At 37.6% G+C, this 22,145-nt stretch overlaps 3 protein-coding genes across 4 annotated transcripts; 2 read left to right on the top strand and 1 right to left on the bottom strand.

Annotated features, from left to right (window-relative positions):
* Window positions 1–4,330: 4,330 nt before the first annotated feature.
* On the top strand, window positions 4,331–7,519 carry glrx2 (glutaredoxin 2). Of its 2 annotated transcripts, none has more exons than XM_017429100.3 (4): window positions 4,331–4,398; window positions 5,834–5,900; window positions 6,413–6,589; window positions 6,769–7,519. In XM_017429100.3, exons 2-4 carry the CDS (start codon window positions 5,835–5,837, stop codon window positions 6,931–6,933), a joined length of 408 nt encoding a protein of 135 aa, XP_017284589.1. In that variant the 5' UTR covers window positions 4,331–4,398; window position 5,834; the 3' UTR covers window positions 6,934–7,519. The 2 variants fall into 2 exon arrangements, with proteins under 2 accessions (XP_017284589.1, XP_017284587.1); XM_017429098.3 differs by lacking the exon at window positions 4,331–4,398 and adding an exon at window positions 5,573–5,743.
* Window positions 7,520–7,774: 255 nt separating this feature from the next.
* Window positions 7,775–12,754, top strand: uchl5 (ubiquitin carboxyl-terminal hydrolase L5). Its single transcript, XM_017429120.2, has 11 exons — window positions 7,775–7,970; window positions 8,406–8,469; window positions 8,548–8,653; window positions 9,602–9,727; window positions 10,396–10,457; window positions 10,691–10,821; window positions 11,021–11,084; window positions 11,154–11,256; window positions 11,724–11,837; window positions 11,993–12,091; window positions 12,442–12,754. The coding sequence occupies exons 1-11, from the start codon at window positions 7,895–7,897 to the stop codon at window positions 12,484–12,486; spliced, it is 990 nt and encodes a 329-aa protein (XP_017284609.1). The 5' UTR covers window positions 7,775–7,894; the 3' UTR covers window positions 12,487–12,754.
* Window positions 12,755–15,895: 3,141 nt separating this feature from the next.
* LOC108243574 (regulator of G-protein signaling 21-like) lies at window positions 15,896–18,007 on the bottom strand. Its single transcript, XM_017429121.3, has 5 exons — window positions 17,866–18,007; window positions 17,678–17,767; window positions 17,299–17,360; window positions 16,936–17,102; window positions 15,896–16,800 (listed from the first exon to the last, which is right to left on the bottom strand). Exons 1-5 carry the CDS (start codon window positions 17,958–17,960, stop codon window positions 16,606–16,608), a joined length of 609 nt encoding a protein of 202 aa, XP_017284610.1. The 5' UTR covers window positions 17,961–18,007; the 3' UTR covers window positions 15,896–16,605.
* Between the last annotated feature and the right edge of the window lie 4,138 nt (window positions 18,008–22,145).

The following is a 22,145-nucleotide window of genomic DNA, read 5'->3' as shown; positions in this document are numbered from 1 at the left end:
TACAAAAGCTCCAACAAGTTTAACTTTTCCCTGTAAAAACAGGAGGTGTGGAACGATTTGATCCAGTCTGTTTTTTGTTGTTTTATTGATTTTATCAAATAACTCTTTGATAATTAGTATTTTATAAATACACTAAATCAAACCGGATGAGCTCAGCATGTGGTTGAGTTTGAATTTAAATCTGTGTTGCAATTTTAAATTCAATTTGAGTTTTTTGGGCTTTTTTTTTTAAATGAATTGTACTGAACTGAACTGTGTGCTGTTTGAATCTGATCTGACTTCATTAAACAGAATCAGATTAGAATAAAAGATGGACAGGACTGGATTCAAAGATTTACTGTTTGTATTGTACACTTAAATACATTAAGTATATAATACAATAAATACATTTAAACTGAATTAAATAGTAAGCAAATGTGTATAAAAATCATTCAGTTTAATTTTTTCATGTCCCAACACATCTACAGCTCAAATACTCATTTTTGACAAAGTATTTGATTACAAAAGAAGTTTTCTTTTTTAAATCTTATTAAAGAAAAAAAGGAAGGATAGTGCAAAAGACATTATATAAAATGTTTAGGTATCAAGTTTTATTCTGATTAAATTATATTTTTTGTCTTCACAGGAACAAAGAAGAGAAAGGTTCTTCTGCAGATAAAGGCAATCTCATGTTTCACACACAAATTAAATGCTTTGTTTTATTTATTTTAAAGAAATTATGTAATTGTTGAATGGTGCAAATTTCTATCATCACCCAGGAGAGAATGTGTTAATGTAAATTATATTATCTTTATTTGAATAATATCTGCCTTTTTATCCTGTTGAATGGCTGCTTTTTCACTCAAGTGTTGTGATTTGAAACAACAATAAAGCCTTTAGATTTTCCTTCTGGTCCCTGGAATATTAACTAATTCTGATCCAGCACAGCGTAACCTTTATTTCCCCGTGTGTGAAGCTGATACGGCCTCCTGGTGGACAACAATTACATGTCGTCTGTGTGGGTTTCCTGCCAAACAAAGAGGATCAGGTGAATCTGAGGTGGTGAATGGCTGATAGGCGTGAATGTGACAGTTTGCTTTTGTATGCTGGGATTGGCTGTGACCCTGCGTGACCCCGGCAGGGAGGAAATGACATGAATAAATGAAGACTAAGGAGACATGGAGAATGTCCTCCACAGGTTTGTATCATAATGTAACCCAGGAAAAGCAATGTCAACAACTTAACCCACATTTGTTGTAATTTGTCACAGTGAAGGATCCCAGGACTAATGACAATGAGATGTGAGATACGCATCACACTAATGGCTGCTCGCTCTCTTCCACAGAGAAACTGTCTCTGCAGAGCAGAGTCCATTTTCTGAATGTCTGGGACATTTCAGGCTTTTCCCCAAAGCATCTGGACCATAAAACATCCCAGTTCACATGCATTTCACTTTCTGTGTCTGTGTATTCAGTGTGTCCAAATTATAGCGGCCATGTCTTCACAAATATTATAAATGATGTGCTTCTGTGGTATTCAGCGCCGCACGTCTACACGGCAACAATTCATCAACGAATACCAGTTCCAAGTGTCAGCACTTCGCTGCAGCTTGAAATGTTTTTGCATGCATCATTACCAAACAGTTTTACATCAAAGCTTGTGCACATTTTCCTAACTGGGCCTGAAACAGTTCATTAGTTAAGTTTTCTTTTTTTCTCATCATCCATGTCTCTCTCCTGTGGAAGTCCATTTCTGCCACCTTGAAGAAGAAAAAAAAAAAGATTCTCCAAGTCATAATTATGAGATATTATCTAAAATATGATGACTAAACATTTCATAATTATGATCTATTATCTCAGAATTATGACTTAGTATCACCTAAATTGTACAGAGTACCTCAAATTAATGAGATACTAAGTCATAATTTTGAGATAGTGACACATATTTTGGAGATGCTAATTTATAATTTTGTCTTGTAATTACTTCAAGGCTTAAAGGACTTAAATTATCTTGTTTTTACAGAATAGCAGAAATGGGTTTCTGTACTTTGAAATGTTGTAACTGAATATTTAGTCATCCAAGCCTGAGGCAAGGGAATAATGTTTCTCCAGAAGTTTGGAAAACGGTTAAATATTTTTCTCTCTACAGTCGTCCTGTCAGTCATCAGAGGTCAGCAGATCTCTTCCTCTGATCCGTCTGAAGGATTAAAGGTTTCCTTTGAATCAGTAAAATTATTTGAATGTTTTAAAGTCTTGTATGTTTCTGCTACACAAGCATAATGGTTCTTGGTTTTTTTTTTTTAATTCAAAGAATTGTCTACTGTCTACTTTTAGGAGAGAGAGCCATCTGGGACTGTTTTCATGTCTTTTTTTTGTCAAACTCTTAATTTTTATGATAAAATTTTGAGTATCACTGTGGATACTGGAAACTGTTAAAGGAGGTTTTGTGGCCTTCCCTTTGCCTGAATGTTTTCTGTCAGTTTAGATCCTGTGCACCTCATTATTGTGTCAATTAAACCCTGACCAAAGCTTTAAAGAGGTTGGCCACTAGGTGGAGCTAAAAGAACCACATGGCTAATAAATGCCAAAATACTCATTCTTAGATATTTTTTTGGTCCATTTATTGGGATATTTTGCTACTAAGAGCAGTAAATGGTATCTCTTCTACTGATGTAATTTTGCTAATTGTGGCATTCTATAATGTAACACTTATTCAGATTTTTTAATTATTATTTTTATCTATCTTAGATGACAAAGTTAAAGTTGTGAGGTGAGCTTATGTTTCTTTACTTTAGCAACAATTTAACCGGCCACAGAAACCCAGTTTTCTCCTCCCACCTGATCAGCTGTTTGTGATAGTGCAGCTTAGAAGGAGTTGATCTGCTTGAAATAAACATGATTTCACTTCACCCATCCTGGGGGGAAGATGGATGGAGTCATCTTCAAAAGAAAGCTTCATACTTCATGTGGATCATTCAGCCGGTGTTCTCCACCGGCTTCATTGATCAGCTGGAGCCTCAGTTTTTTTCCAGCCCTCTCTGTAAATCAATCGTATCAATGCTGTGAACAGGTGGCTAATCTGAATGCTGTCTATCTGAGGTTATGTCTGGATACAAGCTGCTGAGGCGATGCATTTTTCCTTTGGCTTTGGAAAAAAGGAAACACTTGAATCCCCCGCTTCTGTGCTGCCTCATCAGATGTTTCTAGATTTCTGATTGATTTCCTTGCCTCTGTGAGCTACAGTGGTCAATGGGAATGTATTCAAAACGAATGCATTTATAGAGAGAGGGGAAATGAAACCCTCTGCTGATGAGACTCAATGTGCAGCACATGGTTTCAACAGAGAAAATAAATCCCTGTCAAAAGGAGGAAGCCTTGGAGACAAAACCAAACCTTGGAGAACAATCAGTTGGGGATTTGGCTCCAACTGGTGCAAATTCTTGCATACTGCATTAATCTCCAGGATGCACTGCAGTTAAAATCCTGCAAAGGGCCTCTTAAAAGGCAGTTGGAAATACTGAGATTAAATTTCAAGTTTTAAGTGGATTAGTGATGCAAAGACAGAAGTCAATTACTCCACAGACTCAGAATCAGTTTCTTCTGTCCCACTCTGGTAACTCACAAAACAAGGAACTTCAAGGGGTCAAAAAAGTGACAGCAATTTAAAGTATTTTAATAGTCATTTTTACACTGTTTATATGACCAAAAAGGCAAATGTGTTTATACAAGAGTGTATATCCTGGTGTGTAAGTTAAATATTGTCAAAGAGATACCAGATCATTTATAAATAATGTAATTAGCTTTAATCAGTAATATTGATCCTGCAGTGGATTGAGGAAAGAAATAACACAATAACTGAGTTTGATAGATTTTCAGTATCTGTTAAAATACTAAGAGTTAAATGTTTATTTTGATAAGATTGAAATGGAGAGGCTACTTTGTGCTTTCTTTAGATTCTGGGTTATGTTAATGTTGAGTGAAAATAAGCAGGAGTATTAACACTGGATATATAGCCTACAAAAAACAACAATAAACCCCTCCAGGTTTTATTCAAAAAGGTGGTGCTGCTAACACATAGGATATTATGAATGAACAGTACGTACTGCAATGATACTAAAACTGAACAAGATCTTATTAAAACATAGTGAAAATTAAAAAAAAAAAAAGAAAATAAAACGTGTATGGTGCTATGGGGAGAAATCAGGACAATAATGATCATTATTTATCTTAGATATTGATAAATGACTGATAGTTCCAGTCACACTATAGTCTGATCTACGCATATCCTGAAGAGGAAGAGCGATGTCTGTGGTGTTGTAGTACCACATTTAGCCCACTAGGTGGCGGTATGGCGCCATTGCGTTGAGTTGCGACCCACCAGCTCAGAAGAAGTAGAAGCAGGCGGAAGCTACTTCGTAAGGTGTGGATAAAAATATACAGCGCTAAAAAGTATCAAAATAAGTGTACTGTTTAAGACAGGCTGTTTCTGTAACTCCATAACTGCTTATTTACTAACTGTATGTTTTATTCACGGCCAAATTCCTTTTTTTGGTTGCATTTTGTTCTTTTTTTGCTATGATTCGGACAGAATGTCTTCCTATTGTCACAGACTGGCTGCCGAAGGACATTATCGCTTGCTTGACTTCATTAAAATCTATCTAACTAACTTTATAACAGAGCCACGGACTAATATTTAACAGAATTAACACTTTTCTAAACGAACTGTTAGCATGTAACACAACGTCACTGCTTCCGAGGCTCTGTTAGCTTCATAGTTTTGTCCATTCGCTTCTCGCACGCTGCTTGCCGTATTCCCTTAATATTTACAGTCGTTTAATAATTTATTTATTTATGGGATTTTGCTTGTTGATATATATTAAATTCAAAGCTGTTACTACTTAGTGAATATATATAAACAATTCGGCCTCAATATGAACCCTCGACAGTGTGAGGTTTTGTAAAAATATCGATATTCAGCTTTTGGCTAATAACACAAAACAGGCATTTTGGGTTGTATTAAATACAGTATATTAATAATTCACCACCACTGCTTTATTTCAACTAAATTGTTATTGTGATTTTGCTAATTTGTTAAGTAAATCATACTGTATATAGTTTTAGGTCATTCAGACAATACACCATACATTAGACATTAGAATGAAATGTCATTACAATGACTAAAATGAAGGGAATAAAACGCATATTTAGTAAAAAAGAAATGCAGCTAATTGATATAGAAACCATATGTACAAGGGGATAAATACTGATGACTAAAGAAAAATAAAATATGACACTTATAAAAATCTAAATTGTTACAACAAATATAGATATTTTACTGATATATGGGGGAAAATGCACTGAACATAAATATTGAAGGTTTGTCAGGGGTATAATTTAAAATATATATTACATTCTTGCATATAAAACCCTTGGAGTGTAAACTTTCTTAAGCAGGCAGGTGACACATTTTGTGTGTCACAGATGGTGGTGATAGACTGGCTTGCTGTGGACGGACTTTTATGAACGTTGTCGTGCCACCGGTACTGGGAAGAGCTTTATCTGGTGGGTAATCCTGGATTACCCACCACGAAAACCTTACCACAGTTGTAGAGGGCTTGAAACAGCATTAGTCAGTAGATTATTTCAGACCTTATTGTAACAGCTGACATATTCAGAGCATCACTTATGGCTCATTTTTATATTATTTTTGTGCTAATTCTTGCCCTCCATTCCCTCCCTACCTTCGGTATCTTCACATTTTTAAGGTTATTGCACGGCGTGTTAGTTAGATTCTGATATACTGCCATGTGAAACTCTATTGGCTCTAAGATACTGCATGTCTTTGTCTTTTTCAGAATGGGGAACTTTACCTCCTCCAGTCCTGGGAGTCTCTCCAGCCCAGTGTGTGCACAGCTTGTTCAGGTACGTCGGTGTTTACCGTTCTGCCTCCTGCTGTCATCTTGTTGCTGCAGCAGTGTGTAGAGGATTTCTTAACAATCTGCTTTTAACTGTGTTTAAGGCCAGAAGTAAACTTCTGTGTGTTTTTTTTAGTATTTCCTTTTGTTTTTCTGGTCTCCTTAATCCCATGTGTATTGACATCCTTAGTCATTACTTCCTGTGTAGATTTTTTATTACATTTCAGGAAGGAAACTTCATTAAAGTGAAAGTAATAGAAATATCTGAAAAAATATAGGAGGTAAATAAACAAAAAAATAACAAGGTATGACAGACACAGTCCTAAATAATTTAGAATTTAATCTTGATTGTTAAACTGGTTGTTTATGTAGCAACATCCACATTTCTATAACCTAACTTTTAACTTATAATTACTACAAAATGTGTTGTTTTTAAGAGGCAACTGTGGGTTTATTTTCTGGATTCTTTCTTTCCATATTTGACCATCTCCTATTTTTATTTATTTTTTTAATTTCCAGGATTTGGTGTCAAAGAACTGCATTGTCATATTTTCCAAGACCTCCTGTCCGTATTGTAAAATGGCTAAAAATGTATTTAATGAAATCGGTGCGACCTACAAGGTAATTGAACTGGACCAGCACAACGATGGAAGGAGACTTCAAGAAACTTTGGGTCAAATGACCGGTGCAAGAACCGTAAGAATCCCACTTTTTCTTCTAGGAACTTTACTGCCTGACGTTTTAGCTTCTAATAATAAAATAAATGACTAATAAAGTTTCAGGATAGTACGGTATAATACACTTTATTTCTTCAGAGATGACAGACTAATCCACACACCGGTAACGCACTGATATAAATCTTTTTTTTTTCTAAGGTACCTCGAGTCTTTGTGAACGGGAACTGCATCGGGGGTGGCTCGGACACCAAACAGCTCCATCAGCAGGGGAAGTTGTTGCCCCTCATCGAGCAGTGTTCCTCTTGTTGTGCTGCCTCTGGCTCTGAAGGCTCAGGCAGCGGACAGTTCGAATCCTCCAAATGACTGACCGTTCTTGTAGCACTTTTCAATCCTGTATTTATTAGGTGTTTGCATAATTTCATGCTAAATGTCGCAGATTGTTTGAGCCAGACTGTGCTCTTTGTTTATCAGAGTAAAGCAGACACTTGACGTTTTGGTTTGCATTTGTTTTCTGATGCGGATGTAAAGCATCGTTGTTGGTACAGTTGTTATTAAAACCTTCATTTGTGGAGAAAAGCTGTAAATGCTGGAAACATTTTTTTAAGCACAGTTTAGTAAACCGTTATATTATTTTTAAAGTATCATGAATACTTGACCATCAAGCTGTATCAAGTTATTTTGTATTGAAGGATTTTATTGAAGGAAAGTTAAAGCACTTAGATTTTGATCGTTGGAAGACCTTATTGGGCTGCTATTAAGTGTTATCATTTACACTACGTCTTGTTTTTTTCTGTGTGAATGTCAGGTAGTTTACAAAAAAACATTTTTTATTAGTCAGTGTGGTTTAAAAGACACACGTCTAAGCTTAAAGCATTTAAAATGTTTTTATTACTGTACATCAAATGTCTATTTTTATTCATTAAAAAATAAATCCTGTTTTAAGATTCCAGCGGCTTTGAGCGTTTCTGGAAGTGTGCTTCATATGTTCACCCACTCGTCGCAGGCGGGTGGAGTTTGATTGTTTATATTACAATTTTAGGATTTTCTAACGAGCAGAAATCATTTATGTCAGCATTTTGATAGCAAATAGAACATTTTCAAAAAATCCTTGGATTAATTAAGAAGATTGATGCTGACGTTTAGACGTTTTTCATTTATTTATATTTTACACGGTGTGCGCTGGGAGTCAAACCGTGCGCACCCTCTTTGCGTTGCATTGCTCTGAAGTCACTACTACGGCGCTCGACTAGCGGGTGTGCTGCTAAGCTGTTAGCATTTGATAAATATATGTGTGCAGAAGGTTTAATTAAACCCATTGTGAAGAATGTCTGGAAGCGCAGGAGAGTGGTGTTTGATGGAGAGTGACCCCGGGGTGTTTACGGAGCTCATAAAGGGTTTTGGTGAGTGTTTTGTGTGATAACGTTGGTGGCTCATTCAATGTAACGAGGCTATGCGACAGAGCTAGCTAGCATGTGTGTAGCTAACGGTAGCTTCTGCATGCACATTTTTCTTCATAATAAAAAATGAAATAAAATCACAAGTTACGAATCAACAACTGCATCATTAATTTTGTTTCCCGTATAAAAGTTGCATGCAGTAATTGGTCTGCGTTTGATGACTTCATTGAGCTAAATGGCTAGCATTACTCAGCGTTCAAACACAACGGCGCGAGAAAACGAAGTCAGGCAACAGTTTTAGCTTGATCTGTTGACAGGTCGTATCTTAAAATATCTAAATAAAAGTATCTTAAAGATGCTTCTGTCTCAGTTCGTGCTTGTTAAGGGTGGATATGAGCAGCCTGAGGTGCAATTTGATGCTTTGTTTGTCTTTGTCAGGCTGCAGAGGAGCTCAGGTTGAAGAGATCTGGAGCATGGAGCCCGAGAACTTCGAGAACTTGAAGTATGTTTGTTTGTGTGACTTAACTGTGTTTGTTGCAGATAGATAGATGTTTGATTCACTGTATGTGTTCTGTTTCAGACCAGTTCACGGCTTGATTTTTCTCTTCAAGTGGCAGCCGGGCGAAGAGCCAGCAGGATCAATTGTCCAGGATTCAAGGCTGGACCACATTTTCTTTGCCAAACAGGTAACAAAACAGGTTGATTCTGTGGCGAAGGCTGAAATCCTTGGTTTAGAGAAATGCCATGCTAAGATGCTGAGTTCAGTGGCTCAGAAACCATAATAAACATTGCAGCTCAAAAGTCATAGCACGTAGAGACGCTTGAGTCGGCTGACAAGCAGCGATATTGTCAGAAATTGAGGTTATTGAATGAATTTGACTCCTAGGGAGATCTGCACGCGAGGAAATGACGGAACGATCTAAATTAGTTTCCGTTTGTTTCCCTTCCTGGCATTGTAAATAATCTGAGCCCCTTCACAAGAGAAAACCTCAAGGCATCCAAAAGTTTCCAAACATACAAATATTACATCTCTGAGTAAAATGTCTTCAAAGTGTGGAACGGTCACCACACAGTAACAACCGTAAGTGTTTTATTAGCTTTTTGTGTCTGTTTCACAGCAGCGTTCTCATTGAACATCGTTATAAACAATAAGAATCTGTATCATTCGAGGCAGGGAACAAGTCTGATTTTAAATATTCTCTGTTATCAAAAGGATCCTTAAAGCTGAAGCTATTATTTCATAAAAGTACACAAGTAAACGTACCTTCAGCTAAATGATTCGAGCCAACTCTGCACAGACAGATTCTTTTTTCTGATGGTTCTGAACTATGAGTTTTGATCTCTGTCTTCCCTATTTGGGCAGCAGATTACTGTGGAAAAAGCTGACCGTTAAAGTGGTTCTATGTGTCCCCCTGTTCTTAATGTTTATCTGCTGGAGCCCGTCTTCAAATATGGCGATTAGACCATCCTCACACAGGATGTGACGTAAAGCAGTCTATGCTGCAGAGGTTTTCATTTAAATGTGATAAACAACTTTAAACACGAGTTTCAGGGTGTCTTAACTCACTAAGGGTCCTCCCCATTGTAATGAATGTAGTTATGACTTTAATAATTTCTCCTGTCTGTGTTTGCAGGTCATAAACAACGCTTGTGCCACCCAGGCGATCGTCAGTGTTCTACTTAATTGCTCTCATCCTGACATGTTGCTTGGAGACACCCTGACAGAGTTCAGAGAGTTTTCACAAAGTTTTGATGCAGCTGTACGTAAATGAAGCTTTTTTTGTGTTTTATTTAAACTGTGCTGATGTTTTAGTGATCATAAGTAAAGTTTGTGTTATTAAACAGTATATTTCTTGTACTGACAGTTTTCACAGCTGGGTTGATTCAGTGGTGTTCAAACAAATCAGGAAACGCCACTAATTTATGATGCTAAATGGCAGATTTTATTTTTTTTTCTAATTACTTTAGGACAAGCATGTAGAGGCTTTGTTTTTTTTTTTAAAAAAAACAACAGTGTTTTGCTTAGATTTTGTTGCATTTTTGAAGTGCTCTTGAGCACTAGTTCTCCAGAATTTGAGGTTTTATTTGTTTGACGTTGGCTGCTTCGCCTTCTAATTATCAGTCCAGTTTAAGAAGAAAGTTTTTTTTGTTAAGGCACAAAACTGGGACCTATAAATGATTTGACGGTAAAAAGAGATGCAGACACAGACTTTAGATTTACTCTCACAATTAGTATGTTTATGGCATGTGTCATACATTACTTTAAATCTGAATAAATGAGAGGTGTGTGAAGACATTTGTACTGAAAAACAAATTAGGCATGTGATTTGTTTCCAGAGAACGATTACCGTCTGTGGCTTGTCTTCCTCTTGGTGTTTTTTAAGGCCAAGTTTCCGCAGTTAGAGTTTAATCCATCTTCTCTCCTCAGATGAAAGGTTTGGCTCTCAGCAACTCTGAAGTGATTCGACAAGTTCACAACGGCTTTGCGAGGTGAGCTTCTGCTCATATACAGTAGTTTCCAGCTGGACGGCCTCAGTTTGAGGTTATTTTTAGCCTCTCGTTCTAACCTGGGTTTAAAGTGTTTGTTTTGTTTCCATCGGGCCTGTCTGCTTGTGGAAAAACAGAAACTTTCATCTAATTTAGATATTAAGAAAAGGTTCAAGTTTTGTGTGTCTGAATTTGCTTTAATGACTGCTGGGTGGGTGTATTGTGTTTTTTTGTAGACAGCAGATGTTTGAATTCGATGCAAAGTCGTCAGCAAAGGATGAAGATGCCTTCCACTTTGTGAGCTATGTTCCTGTAAACGGTAGACTGTACGAGCTGGATGGACTTCGAGAAGGACCAATTGACTTGGGTAGGCAGTTACAAGTTTTAGTTCTATAATTTCTTTTTTTCTCTTCCGTAGAAGTTGTCAGTTTCGTGTGTAATTTCTCAGTGTGAGGCTCTGGGGTTATGATCCACGTCACATAAACTATGCCTGTTTATGATGATGTGCTGCGCACGCTTCCTGTCGCTACAGATTTCATTAATTATCGTCTTCCTGTTGTCCCCAGGTGCGTGCAACCAGGATGACTGGATCAGCGCAGTCCGCCCAGTCATTGAGAAGAGAATACAGAAGTAAATATTGAACATGTAGAAATGAATCTAAAGCTGACCGGAGGCTGAGAGTTTGTTTTTCCCCTTCAGGTACAGTGAAGGAGAGATCCGCTTTAACCTGATGGCTATAGTGTCAGACAGGAAGATGATATATGAGAGGAAAATCTCCGAGCTTCAGACTCAGCTCACTGAGGTGAGTTAAATGTTCTCCTTTAAAGGTAACGTTCAACCTGCAGCTTTCTAAAGCTGAAGCTCTTAGCTGTGGCCTTCACAGAACGAGGTCAGAGTTGGGATATTTATTTTAAAAAATGACCAAATGAGCTGTTGAAGACGCTGGAAGTCTTAATGTTGTCGACTTTACCCTGACTGAAAACTTCACTTTGTTGCTCAACATTGAAAGTTTTAATATCTAAATATGTCACCACTTCCAGTACACAGCTGCATTAGTTTGAACCACTAGAGGTCAGCAAAGGGGAAGTTTTCAGAGGTTTTAGAAACACTGTGCAGGTCTTTTATTGTGTTAAATCTAATAAGAACATTGATGTCTTTGCAGTCTTCCTCCATATTTTTATTTTTAATTAAAACATCTTTAAATCACAGATTTCTGTGGTAGAAGGTTAAGTTTTTAAAACCATTTTAATCTTGTTTTTTGCTCCTCAGGATGAGCCAATGGACACAGACCAAAACAGTACGTTTCTCAGCTCCATCCAGTCAGAGATCGCAAAGTACCAGCTTCTTATTGAAGAGGAAAATCAGAAACTAAAAAGATATAAGGTCAGCCCTCACCTTTCAAAGCAGTCTTCTTTTTTTGTAGATGTGAAGCATTTTTGTCCATACTTTAGAGTAATTCACTCAGAAACATTTAGTGCTAATCCTTCATAGAACCACATCAGTCTCACCCAGTCTGCTGGCTTTCTGTCTTCTTTCAGGTTGAAAATATCAGACGAAAGCACAACTACCTTCCTTTTATCATGGAGCTCCTGAAGACGCTGGCAGAGCACCAGCAGTTAATACCTTTGGTGGAAAAGGTAATTATCTGGTTTTACAGCAATATTGACTTAGAATCCAGAGGATCTGAGGATGTGGACGCGTCAGTCAACAGTTATACACGTGTGTTAATTTCAGAGTTTTCATAGGTTGTTCATAGGAGAGAAATTGAAAACCTTTCTTTCAATGTAAATAAAAAGTAACAAACTGTTGAAAAGTGGACCTGCAGTAGTTATTTTTGACACTAGAGGGCATCATCACAGGACTTCTGTTCTTCTTTTAAAAGATTAAGTGTTTCATTGATATTTTGTGTGTAAAATACATTAATTGCCCTACAAATAAGAATGTACCATCTGAAATAATACGTGTGTATTCGGAATGGTCTCCTCAGGCAAAAGAGAAACAAAGCTCCAAAAAAGCTCAGGAAGCCAAGTAAAACATATAATCCACATCGTCAGAGAAGCCTCTGATACCACCCAAACCAACCAAACATGCATCCAGTACCCCACAGTGGTGTTTCCATCAGTGAGCGCGACCGTGGAGGGGCTGCAGTGTGCTCCAACGCTGGCTTCCTGTCAACCATCTGCACTGTAGAGACTCTGTCTTCACGTTTGTTCATCAGCTCCAATGCATGATTGAAGGAGAGGTGTGGTGACATTTTGTTCTGTCTTATTTTCATAATAAAATATTTAGATGTTTGTGAACTGGTGGGTTTTCTCCTTTATCATCAACATTATGGTTTATATCAGCCGTGGATCTTTACCCCCACCTACTGCTGAATCAGTGCAATGACATGTTTAATTTTCATAATCCAGTTTACAAAATTGTATTGAATTCAAAGACTGAGTTTTCTGGTGTTTATTAGTTCATCGTGATGAAAGTGTGAGTCCTAAAGATAAATCGTTGTTTTCAAATATTGTTTTGCTCAGAGGTTTATGTTGACTCCAACCAGCAGCATATTTTCTAAATGTAAAAGGTTTTAACTCAATGAACAATATGTATTTATTGCATTTCTTTTCTTTTTTATTCAGATTTTTTGCTGGAAAGGGATAGTTTTTGATGTAAGATCGTGTAGTTTATTGTTTGAAATTAAGAGTAAAACATTACAGCTGTCTCGTTCCTACCAACAACCTGCAAAATAAATTTAGTTAATTATAGAAAAGCCATTTTTATCCAGCCTAATTATTGGGACTTTGTAGCAAAACGTTTAACGTTTTACTCAGTTTAATTATCCACACCTTGCTGTGAAGTGATTTAGAGTCTGTTCGTTTATAGACAATATTATAAACAATAAGTCTCAAAAAAACAAATTAAAAGAAGAAAAAGTTTTAGCCACACTTTATCCATTATCCTGCTGACTCAAATGTGCAAAAACTTCACGTGCCCAGCATGCTGTAATTAAAAAATAAAAATGTGTTCTTTGTAGAAAATGAGCCATCAGCATTAAAAAGATGTACAGAATATTTGTAATTAAAACTGCAAACAGCTCAGAGAATAACCTGATTCCCCCACAGCTTTCCCTGGCTAAAGGCCTTCAGAAGTATGATGTTCTGAACCTGTTTGATTTGGTTCTGACCCGAATGGAAACCTACAGACTGCACTTCATTTCTTTGCTGGCTGCACTCGAACAGAGTGTACGTCTGCAGGTCTGTGTATTCCCACGCACAAGCAGTCTGCTGACCACAGTAAGACGTGGCCACTTTCTAATTTTGGCTGCAGTGTTTACATATGCACCTTGAGTACTCCTTGGCCCCCATCCCAGAAGTCTGTTTCCAAGATCGCTCATGGCAACGGGTTTGTACCAGAAAAGAAAATGTCTCCATACACGTCTCACATGTATTAGCAACTAAAAATCTATGAGACTACTTTTACCATTCCAGTGCACGTAGTTCATTAAACTGAGTAATTATCAGCATGTTTTTCCTGTTGATCTGTTTGTGTTTGCTGGGGTCACACAACAAAGTACTGCAACAGCCTGATGGAGACAAAAAAAAGGACTAAAGTGTTGCACAGGAAGACTGCTGTGTACCAAAATGTGTGTTTTGCCGCCTTAAAAGGTTGAGGAGTGTTTATTTCTGCAGCAAATTTTCACAAAAAGGTCACAAGTTAAAACTTGTACAAAAACTTGGCCAAGTTTTTTCAGCTTTAGCTTTGGGCTGCGAATCAGAAGTGCTTCCTGTAAGAGCTTCAATAAACTGAAATCAAACATCAGAAATAAGGAACATGGGGATCTGGATTTGCTTGAAATTGTATATTTCTATACTGTATAAAGAGTTTACATGTTCTCCCTGTGCACACGTGAGTTTCCTCACAGAACAAAAACATTGTTAGATTGTTAGATTAATTGGTAACTGTAAAAATGTTCCTGGGTGTGAGTGAGAGCACAAACGGTTGTTTGTCTCGTTTGTCTCCGTGTGACCCTGAGATGGACTTGTGACCTGTCCAGGGTGTCCCCTGTCTCTCGCACAGTGACTGCTGGAGACAGGCACCAGCTCCCCGAGACACAGAAAGGAGAATTAGGTCAAGAAAATGGATGGATATGCTATATGCTATATGTTTAAACCTGAAGGCTGCTGCTCTGCCCTGCATGCAAACAGAGCACGGTCCTTAAAAAGAAGAAGAAGAAGAAGCCCCCCCGTCACACAGCTGTCAGGAGAAACGTCTGCACCCTGGCCACTGTCAGCCTTCACGGTGGGTTCACAGCTTGTTCTGCAGCCACACAGCAGAACGTAGGATGACTCGTGTTCTTACCGTCTCTGCAGACAACACTGGTGTTTTTGTCACACTGTTAGAACAAAGAAGGGTGCAGGCGGCATTCCAAAAATGTGACTGAACGTTCGACGTGCTTTTTTAAAACAAGTCCTTTGTACAAAACGCACGTCAGTCTTTCCTATGCTTAACAATAAAACTGCATGTCATCGTTAGTGTTCTTCCAATAAATTTAGTTAATTGATCTGATAACTAGCAGTTGCTGGAATCAAATTTTCCATTCGAAAAATCCGTAAGTGATACATTATTTAAAAAAGGTCTTTGTGTCTTTATATTCTAAGCTGACATATCTAATGCATTAAACTGTATGCTGGGTTGTATTTGCTCAGCCTTCATTTTAAAACTTTCTTCAGAGTTGTTTTTAGATGCAAACTCTAACAAACACACTGGCAGCAGAGAGCCAGCTGCACAATATGGATGAAACTAGAAGGGACAGAATGGTACTTTGTCAAACTGACTTGACCTTTGCAATAAATATCCTGTATGTTTTTTTTTTTTTTGTAATATCATTATCTGTTCAAATGAAACACTAGTCATCTTCTAGTTGTTCTAGATTGCTGTGTCCAGAGTTTATACACTGCAAAAAGGGATCACATTTCTTTTCTTCCAACATCTTGATGCTGGCTCTTTGTGAATTTGGAATTAAAATCAAGATTCTTTTTATTACATACAAATTTTATTTTATTTACCGGACCTCTCAGTCCCATGTGATGAGTAAACCTGCTCTGTGTCTCATGCAGGTTTAATTGTTGTTCCCAGAATCCTAAACTGAGCCTGGAGGTGATTGGACCCGCTCCCTGTTTGGGTGCAGTAAACAGACACCTTTAATGTCCTTAATCCTAACCTCAAAACTTTGATTTTCATTTCTTACTACGGTTATTATCATTTATAAAGATAATGTGTTTTTTTTCTTTCATTTTTAAATGCATTCTTTTAGCATTGTTACCTTCTTTAAAAACATCTTTCATATTAATGCTTGTTTGGTTTTATGTGAAGCACTTTGAGTTTCACTTGTGTTTAAAAAAAGTGTCATAAGTAAAACTGATCTAAGTTTACAAAAACACACACGTTAGAGGTTTTCAGCATAAAAAACATTTTATTTCACAAGCAGTCCAGCTGCCTAAAGTTGAACTATACAATAAACATATAAATGTAACAAAACAATATTTACATTCTCACAATAATTTCAAGCCGTGTAAAGTTATCAGTGGAAATGTGGACATTATTGTACAAACTGAAGCTGCACTTTTTGTGTAAACTGGTGCAAAAACAGCAGAAAACAAACAAAAAAAACTTGTTTTACATGAAAAGTGCATGACTCCTGAACCAAATCTTCAAGTGTGACAGAAAATACATTCTTACAGCACTGTGGGTTTCTGACAGGACATTTGCACGGCCTTTTAACTTCTCAGCCTCCAACGCAGCAGAGCTACGATATTTTCTTAGACGTGCATCATTGCATGAAACCCATGAAACTGCATTGTGTGCAACGACCTGGTGATAAAAACTGTAACCTTAATTCCATCTCGTAAAACATTTCCTGCACACTTCCTGCAGCATCGTATAACATCCAGCCTAATCATTCCCGCTTCCTCATCCAATCGCTCAGCAGGATGGACTAAAAATGGCTTCATTTTGCATTTTCCACACTCGCCGCTGCCGTTCATGTCCAGAATTTGCATTCAGGACTTTTATCCAGAGCCAGTGCTTGGAATAAACATCATCTGAGCTCAGTTCACAGCCACAGCGGTAAACAAATGACTTCAGGTGAGGCTTTTCAGTTTGACTAGGACTTTATGTGCTTGCTCTCCCCCCTGGCAACTGCACACAGTTCTTTGTAGAGGTCAGAGTGGATGAACCTGGGGTAGGAGTTGTTCTCCATCAGGCTGTAGACTTTCTTCTGAGCTGCCTGGAAGGTAGTTGCTGTGGGTTCATTGAGACTCTGGAGAATGGCATTTTTGGTGTGAAAATCCAAGTTTATCTGTGAGAAAAGAAACATGCAGAATGAGCATTTGGCATCCAAGTCAATAAAAACATCTCTTTATTACCTCGAAGGAACATAAACTGTGATTTCATATCATCAGTAAGAAAATAGCTAAATTAGACATTTTATTACCTCCTTGGAAGCTTCACTTTGAATGAACTCCTCGTAGATGTGCTTGGCCTTGGACACCAGGTGCTTGTGTGAACTAAGTTTCTTAAAGTCCTCACAAGCAGCCCAAAACTCAATGTTCTCCTCACAGAACTCAGAACTCAAAAAGATACGGAAAGCAGCTTTTCCATCTGTGGGAGGAAGAAACGGAGGGAGAGGTGTTTAAGACAGGGCCAGTGTCATTCACAGACTGTTTACCCATTAATGGAAGGGAAAGTAAGTTTTATTGGGGCCAATAAACTGCTTTTATTCAGCTCCCCAGTTACAGTTTGACCTTTGAGACACTTTTATATAAATGGCTTCAGCAGACAGATGACTTATACTTACATTTATGACTGAGTAGTTTGTCAAGCGACTGTGCCCATTGGTTCACGTCATCAACGCTTGGCCTGAGGGGAAAGAACAGAGATCTCGTAAGAGATAATTACAGCTGCAACGGCTCCTGCCTTTGAGGTGCCACTGTAACCTAATTACATTTAAGTATTGCTGTAATTATTCTACAATGAAGCAACTGTTTGATTGACTTAATTGTAAAGCTTATGTTTGTGTTTTTGTCACATGCAGTAATTTAGAGTGCAACTAGTCTCTTTTTTGTGTAAAATAATATGTTACAAAAAAGCCTAAATTGAATGCAAAGTATGCCTTTAAAAGTAAATAGACTTTAGCTTGCATGTTGCACACAAGTTTTAAAGTCAGTAGAAATTACCTGTAGGATCTGGTTTTCATCGGATGCAGCATGGACTGGGAAGAGTTTGCCTTCAGCAGAAATCCGATTCGGTTTCTCCAGTTTTTCCTCCTGTAATAATAAGAGTCATTAGGGTTTTATGAAAGTAGATTTCTTTTTACAAGTTCGTCATGATCATGAACACCATCACTAAAGGCTCATTTACTCACTTTATGTCCTTTTTCCCAGTGAAGAAGTCAGTAGGTTTCATGCATTCAGTAAAAGCCATGTTTAAAGTTGAAACACTGGCGAGGTTTTCTTTCATGGTTCACGCTCTCTGTCTCCCTCTTGGCTTGTCAGACTGCTTTATATCTCCTCTATCCAGGAACCATTGTGACGGCTGGGGGTTGGTCTTTACGCGATTGGCTCGAACTCGCACTGCTATGACGCTTGAGGCAAACAGAGGTTGTCACTGCATAAACATTTCCACCCTGAATATGCTGTGGGCTTCCAAAATTAGGATCAGGGTTAGGATTTGACGTACACACTAATGCTTTTCAAAGGCAGCATTATGTTGAAGACTACTAAAACTTTCCTTTCCTGTTTTGTGGAGTTTTTTTTCTCTATTTTAGATTTGAAGAAGTTGAATAAAAACAGGAAGAAAGAATAACTTTAGCATGTTTAGTCATGAAGAGTTCTTCTTGTCGGGACCTGCTCTCCCTCACTGTTGTCATTTTTTAACAAACTGGTTCTTAGTATTATTTGAAATGCTACCTGCAGTTTTGTGAATTACTCATACAAGGTGTGGATCTGTGACACTTGTCATGATGGTATGTTGTGATATGACACCTTGGTACAAAATGTGATGATGTCATTTCCTCTCACCTTTCAAGGTGAGGAACAGGTGAGCTTAATGCAAGGACATGTTTTACATTCATTTCATATTAGTTTTTAAACCAGTTTATCTTTGGTTTGATTCCAGTGTTTTTATAAGATGAAACAAGGGCTTAAGTGAAAAGTTTTAAAGCAGTTTGCATTTGAAATAAAACCAGATTTGTTTCACTTAGAATGTGATCAACCTGATGAAAATGTTATACAGCTGGATTCAGCAGATAAAAGTCCCACCTTGTCAGGAGAATCTGTACAGTATGAGGTGGTGCTCAGGAAACTCATCCTCCCTTAGCAAATACTCAAACGGAAGAACTTAAGAGTGAAAATCAACAAACAGCACGGGATCAGGTTGGAGAGGACTCAGCTGCATGAAAGCATCAGCAGTAAGAGTCCATCTTTTGCCTCTGAGTATGAGTGCATGTCACTGGTTGGCTGAATAAAGACAAATAAGATAAAATAAGATATGAACAGCTGTGGTTGAAACTAATCAACGGATGCAAGAGCAGAAGACGAGATGTGAAGATAATCAAGCTGCACTGGTGTCTTGTTTCCAAGCTTAGCCTGAAAAACAAAACCTGCGTTGAACCTGTTATTGCTGAAGTCATTTTGGATAAATAAAACTTAAAAAAAGACTATTTAATTCTGGTTTGATGTCTCCTCAGTGAATGTATGTTGCTCTGAGTTAAACACTCCTAATTATAGTGGCAACAAGAATGACCAACTCTGGACCCAGTTAGTCCGTCTCAGTGGGGTCATCGTGGCAACATGGTGGTACGAGCTGAAAATAACCTTTTAGGGTCTAATTTTAAGTAAACAAATAAAAGTCGATATAGATGAAGTTTCTAAAGTTAACATTTCATTTTACTGCCAGCTAAAAATTAACCTAACCTAAAATTAAATTAACCTAACTATGCTAGAATTAGATTCACAAAAAAGTTCTGAATAATCAAACTTTGTATTTACTTGCAAATGCTTTGGAAGGTTTTATGGAGCCAGTTTGATGTCAGTAAATCTGTGGATTAAGGATATGTCTCAGTGATGGCAGCAGAGGAAATAATCTGCATTTATCAGATTAAAGCTGCAAGCTGAGAGCTCATTTACAGTTCCTGAGTAACCCACAATAACTTTGTTCAAAATCAACCCTACAGTCTTTCTGTTTACCTGATGTTTATATTTTAATTTGTGAGCCTGAAAGTTGTTGTCATTATCAGCACAGCTTGTGGTAAAACGACTCTAACCAAACTTTTATTCTTTATAAAAAGTGTAACATCGTGGTACATTTTAATCAAAGTACAAGAAGTTTTCACAATAAAATCTCCTTCCAGTAAGAAAACATTCCGACACTGACATCTTACTCTTACAAAACTAAAACGTCTTATCTGTTGTGAATATTCACGTAAATAATTCCCACATGTTGTCCTTCATTATCAGCACCAAGTATTATCTGCGTCACCTGCTGTGCAGTGTTTGTGGACGGTCGGTTGGCGTCCTTCCCACTTGTGCACGAGTTTAGATCTGTGCTGGATGAAAACATGGTGTTCAGCTGATGTGTTTATTATGATGTGCAGACTGTGTGTAAGCAGCTGTCTGTTTAGAAGTAGATGGAGAGCAGAGCCAAGTTTCCACTAAGACACTCGTTTCGTCTACAAAGTCTTACACAGGAGGTAATTCCCAGCATTAGTTTGCCGCGTTTGTTCTTTTTCTGTTTGGGTATTGCAATATTTGCAAAGTACGCCTGGTCTCTCAACCCCCTCAGGGGGTTTTCTGGTTAGTCTGACAACCATTAGCATCAAAAACAAGGGTCTATATTTAGTATGAGGATTCAAGTGGTTAAAGAAACATGTGCTCTGGGCCAGAAGGGCATCTCTGTGGAGCAGGCAAAGCAAATAAAGAACACACTCATTCAGACAAAACAATTAGCCAGTCAAAATATATTAAAGAAAGCCAATAGGGAGGAACTATCATTAAAATGACTTTCCACTCTGACAGTTACCCCTGATCTAAGTTGTTATAAACCCAGGACAGGTGTGCCTGAATTCTGCTCCAACCTTCTGCAAACCAACACTTTCATCCCCAATCCAAGTCAGAGGAAGCTGGTTCAGACAGCTGAAATAAACTCTGATCAGACTTTCAGAGCTAAGAAAACTGACCCAATTAAAAATGCAACAAGCTAAAAATTATTATTATTATTTTATTTAAGGGAAAGAAGAAGAAGAAGAAAGTAACAACAAAGTGAAATTACCAAGTTTTTCAAGTGGATAATCATGGGAACACGTGTGAGCATATGAAATTGTTAGAAATGTGTTAAAATCACATGAAAAATGAGCAAAAATACAAATATAATACATAAATAATAAATATATAAATACATATATAACATACATATTCACATGTAATTCATGTGATTTCCACATGTGAAGTTGATGTGCTTTTTGTTCCAAATCTGCATAAAAACATCTTTTCCCATGTGTTTTAATATGTCACCATGTTTCCACAAATACAAACATGTAGTTGTGAAGATGACATGTGTGTGTGTGTGTGTGTTTTCTGTAACGAGGTGCATTTTCTCCAGCTTGCAATGAAAATCAGAATCATCCATCTTCTCAATCAATCTGTAAAACTGTTTTGTGATTCAGTCTCATACAGGTGGAGTGTTTTTAGCCACTCAGTTGTTGTTAAAAGAACTGAAAGCTGCCTTTGTGGATTCTCCTGCAGATGATTGAAGTACTGGATTAGGGTTCTTCTTACTCTCAAAAAGCAGCACTTTAGAGATCAGTCAGTGGATAAATGTGAATAGTCTAACTGAATGTTTGTTTGTTTTCTGACCAAATACACCCCTGCTTAGGAGGGTCATAAATGGTGATAATTTAATAGCAGGATAATGTGTTTTGCAAAAATGGTTTAAAAAGGATGTGAGGAACAAGAAATAGTTTGAGATGCTTCAGATCTAAACCCAGCTGCTAATCTGTGACATGTGCTGGAGAAAAGTCCATGACAGGAAAGGCTTGTCTAACAAACGGACCTTCCATGACCCGGCAGCTCAGGACAAAGTAACAGACAGGTTATCAGAATGTGGAGGCCTGCTGGTTTGCAGAAACACACCTGTTCACCAGTCAGGTCCTGTGTGTGCATTTAGATATAACACGGCAATAGATTGTGACTTGACCCATTCTGTATTTTAGATTACTGGACAGGCTAAATGTCCAGCAGTGCTACATGCTACAATGCTACATTCCATGGCAACACATCTGTGCACTGTTTTGTTTGTGGTGTCACAACAGGAAACACAGGTATCAGTGTTCCTCAGATAAAGGTGAAAGGCAAATGCAGGTACATGCTGTCATTTTAACCATAAACAAAAATATGACATGATGAAGCAAAAATGTAAAAATTTGGCATTTTAAATTTAAAACCAGTGGCCTGTTTCAAAGTTCAAGTCATCTGGATGAACAAAGCTCTGTTTGTTCTGATTAGCATCTTTAACTCTTCAGTTCCTTCTCTTTCCTTCACATTATGCATGTTATTACGTAAAAGCAAATGATTGTTTTCTTTTTATATACATTATTGCAGAACGTTGCGTGCGAAGATCAGCAGCAGTCATATAGGAAAGAGATAATTA

The sequence above is a fragment of the Kryptolebias marmoratus genome, linkage group LG24 (assembly GCF_001649575.2).
Source record: "Kryptolebias marmoratus isolate JLee-2015 linkage group LG24, ASM164957v2, whole genome shotgun sequence".
In the NCBI taxonomy this organism is placed as follows: Eukaryota; Metazoa; Chordata; class Actinopteri; order Cyprinodontiformes; family Rivulidae; genus Kryptolebias; species Kryptolebias marmoratus.
The sequence above is the reverse complement of the archived record's forward strand: the minus strand, read 5'-3'. Positions and strand labels throughout refer to the sequence as shown.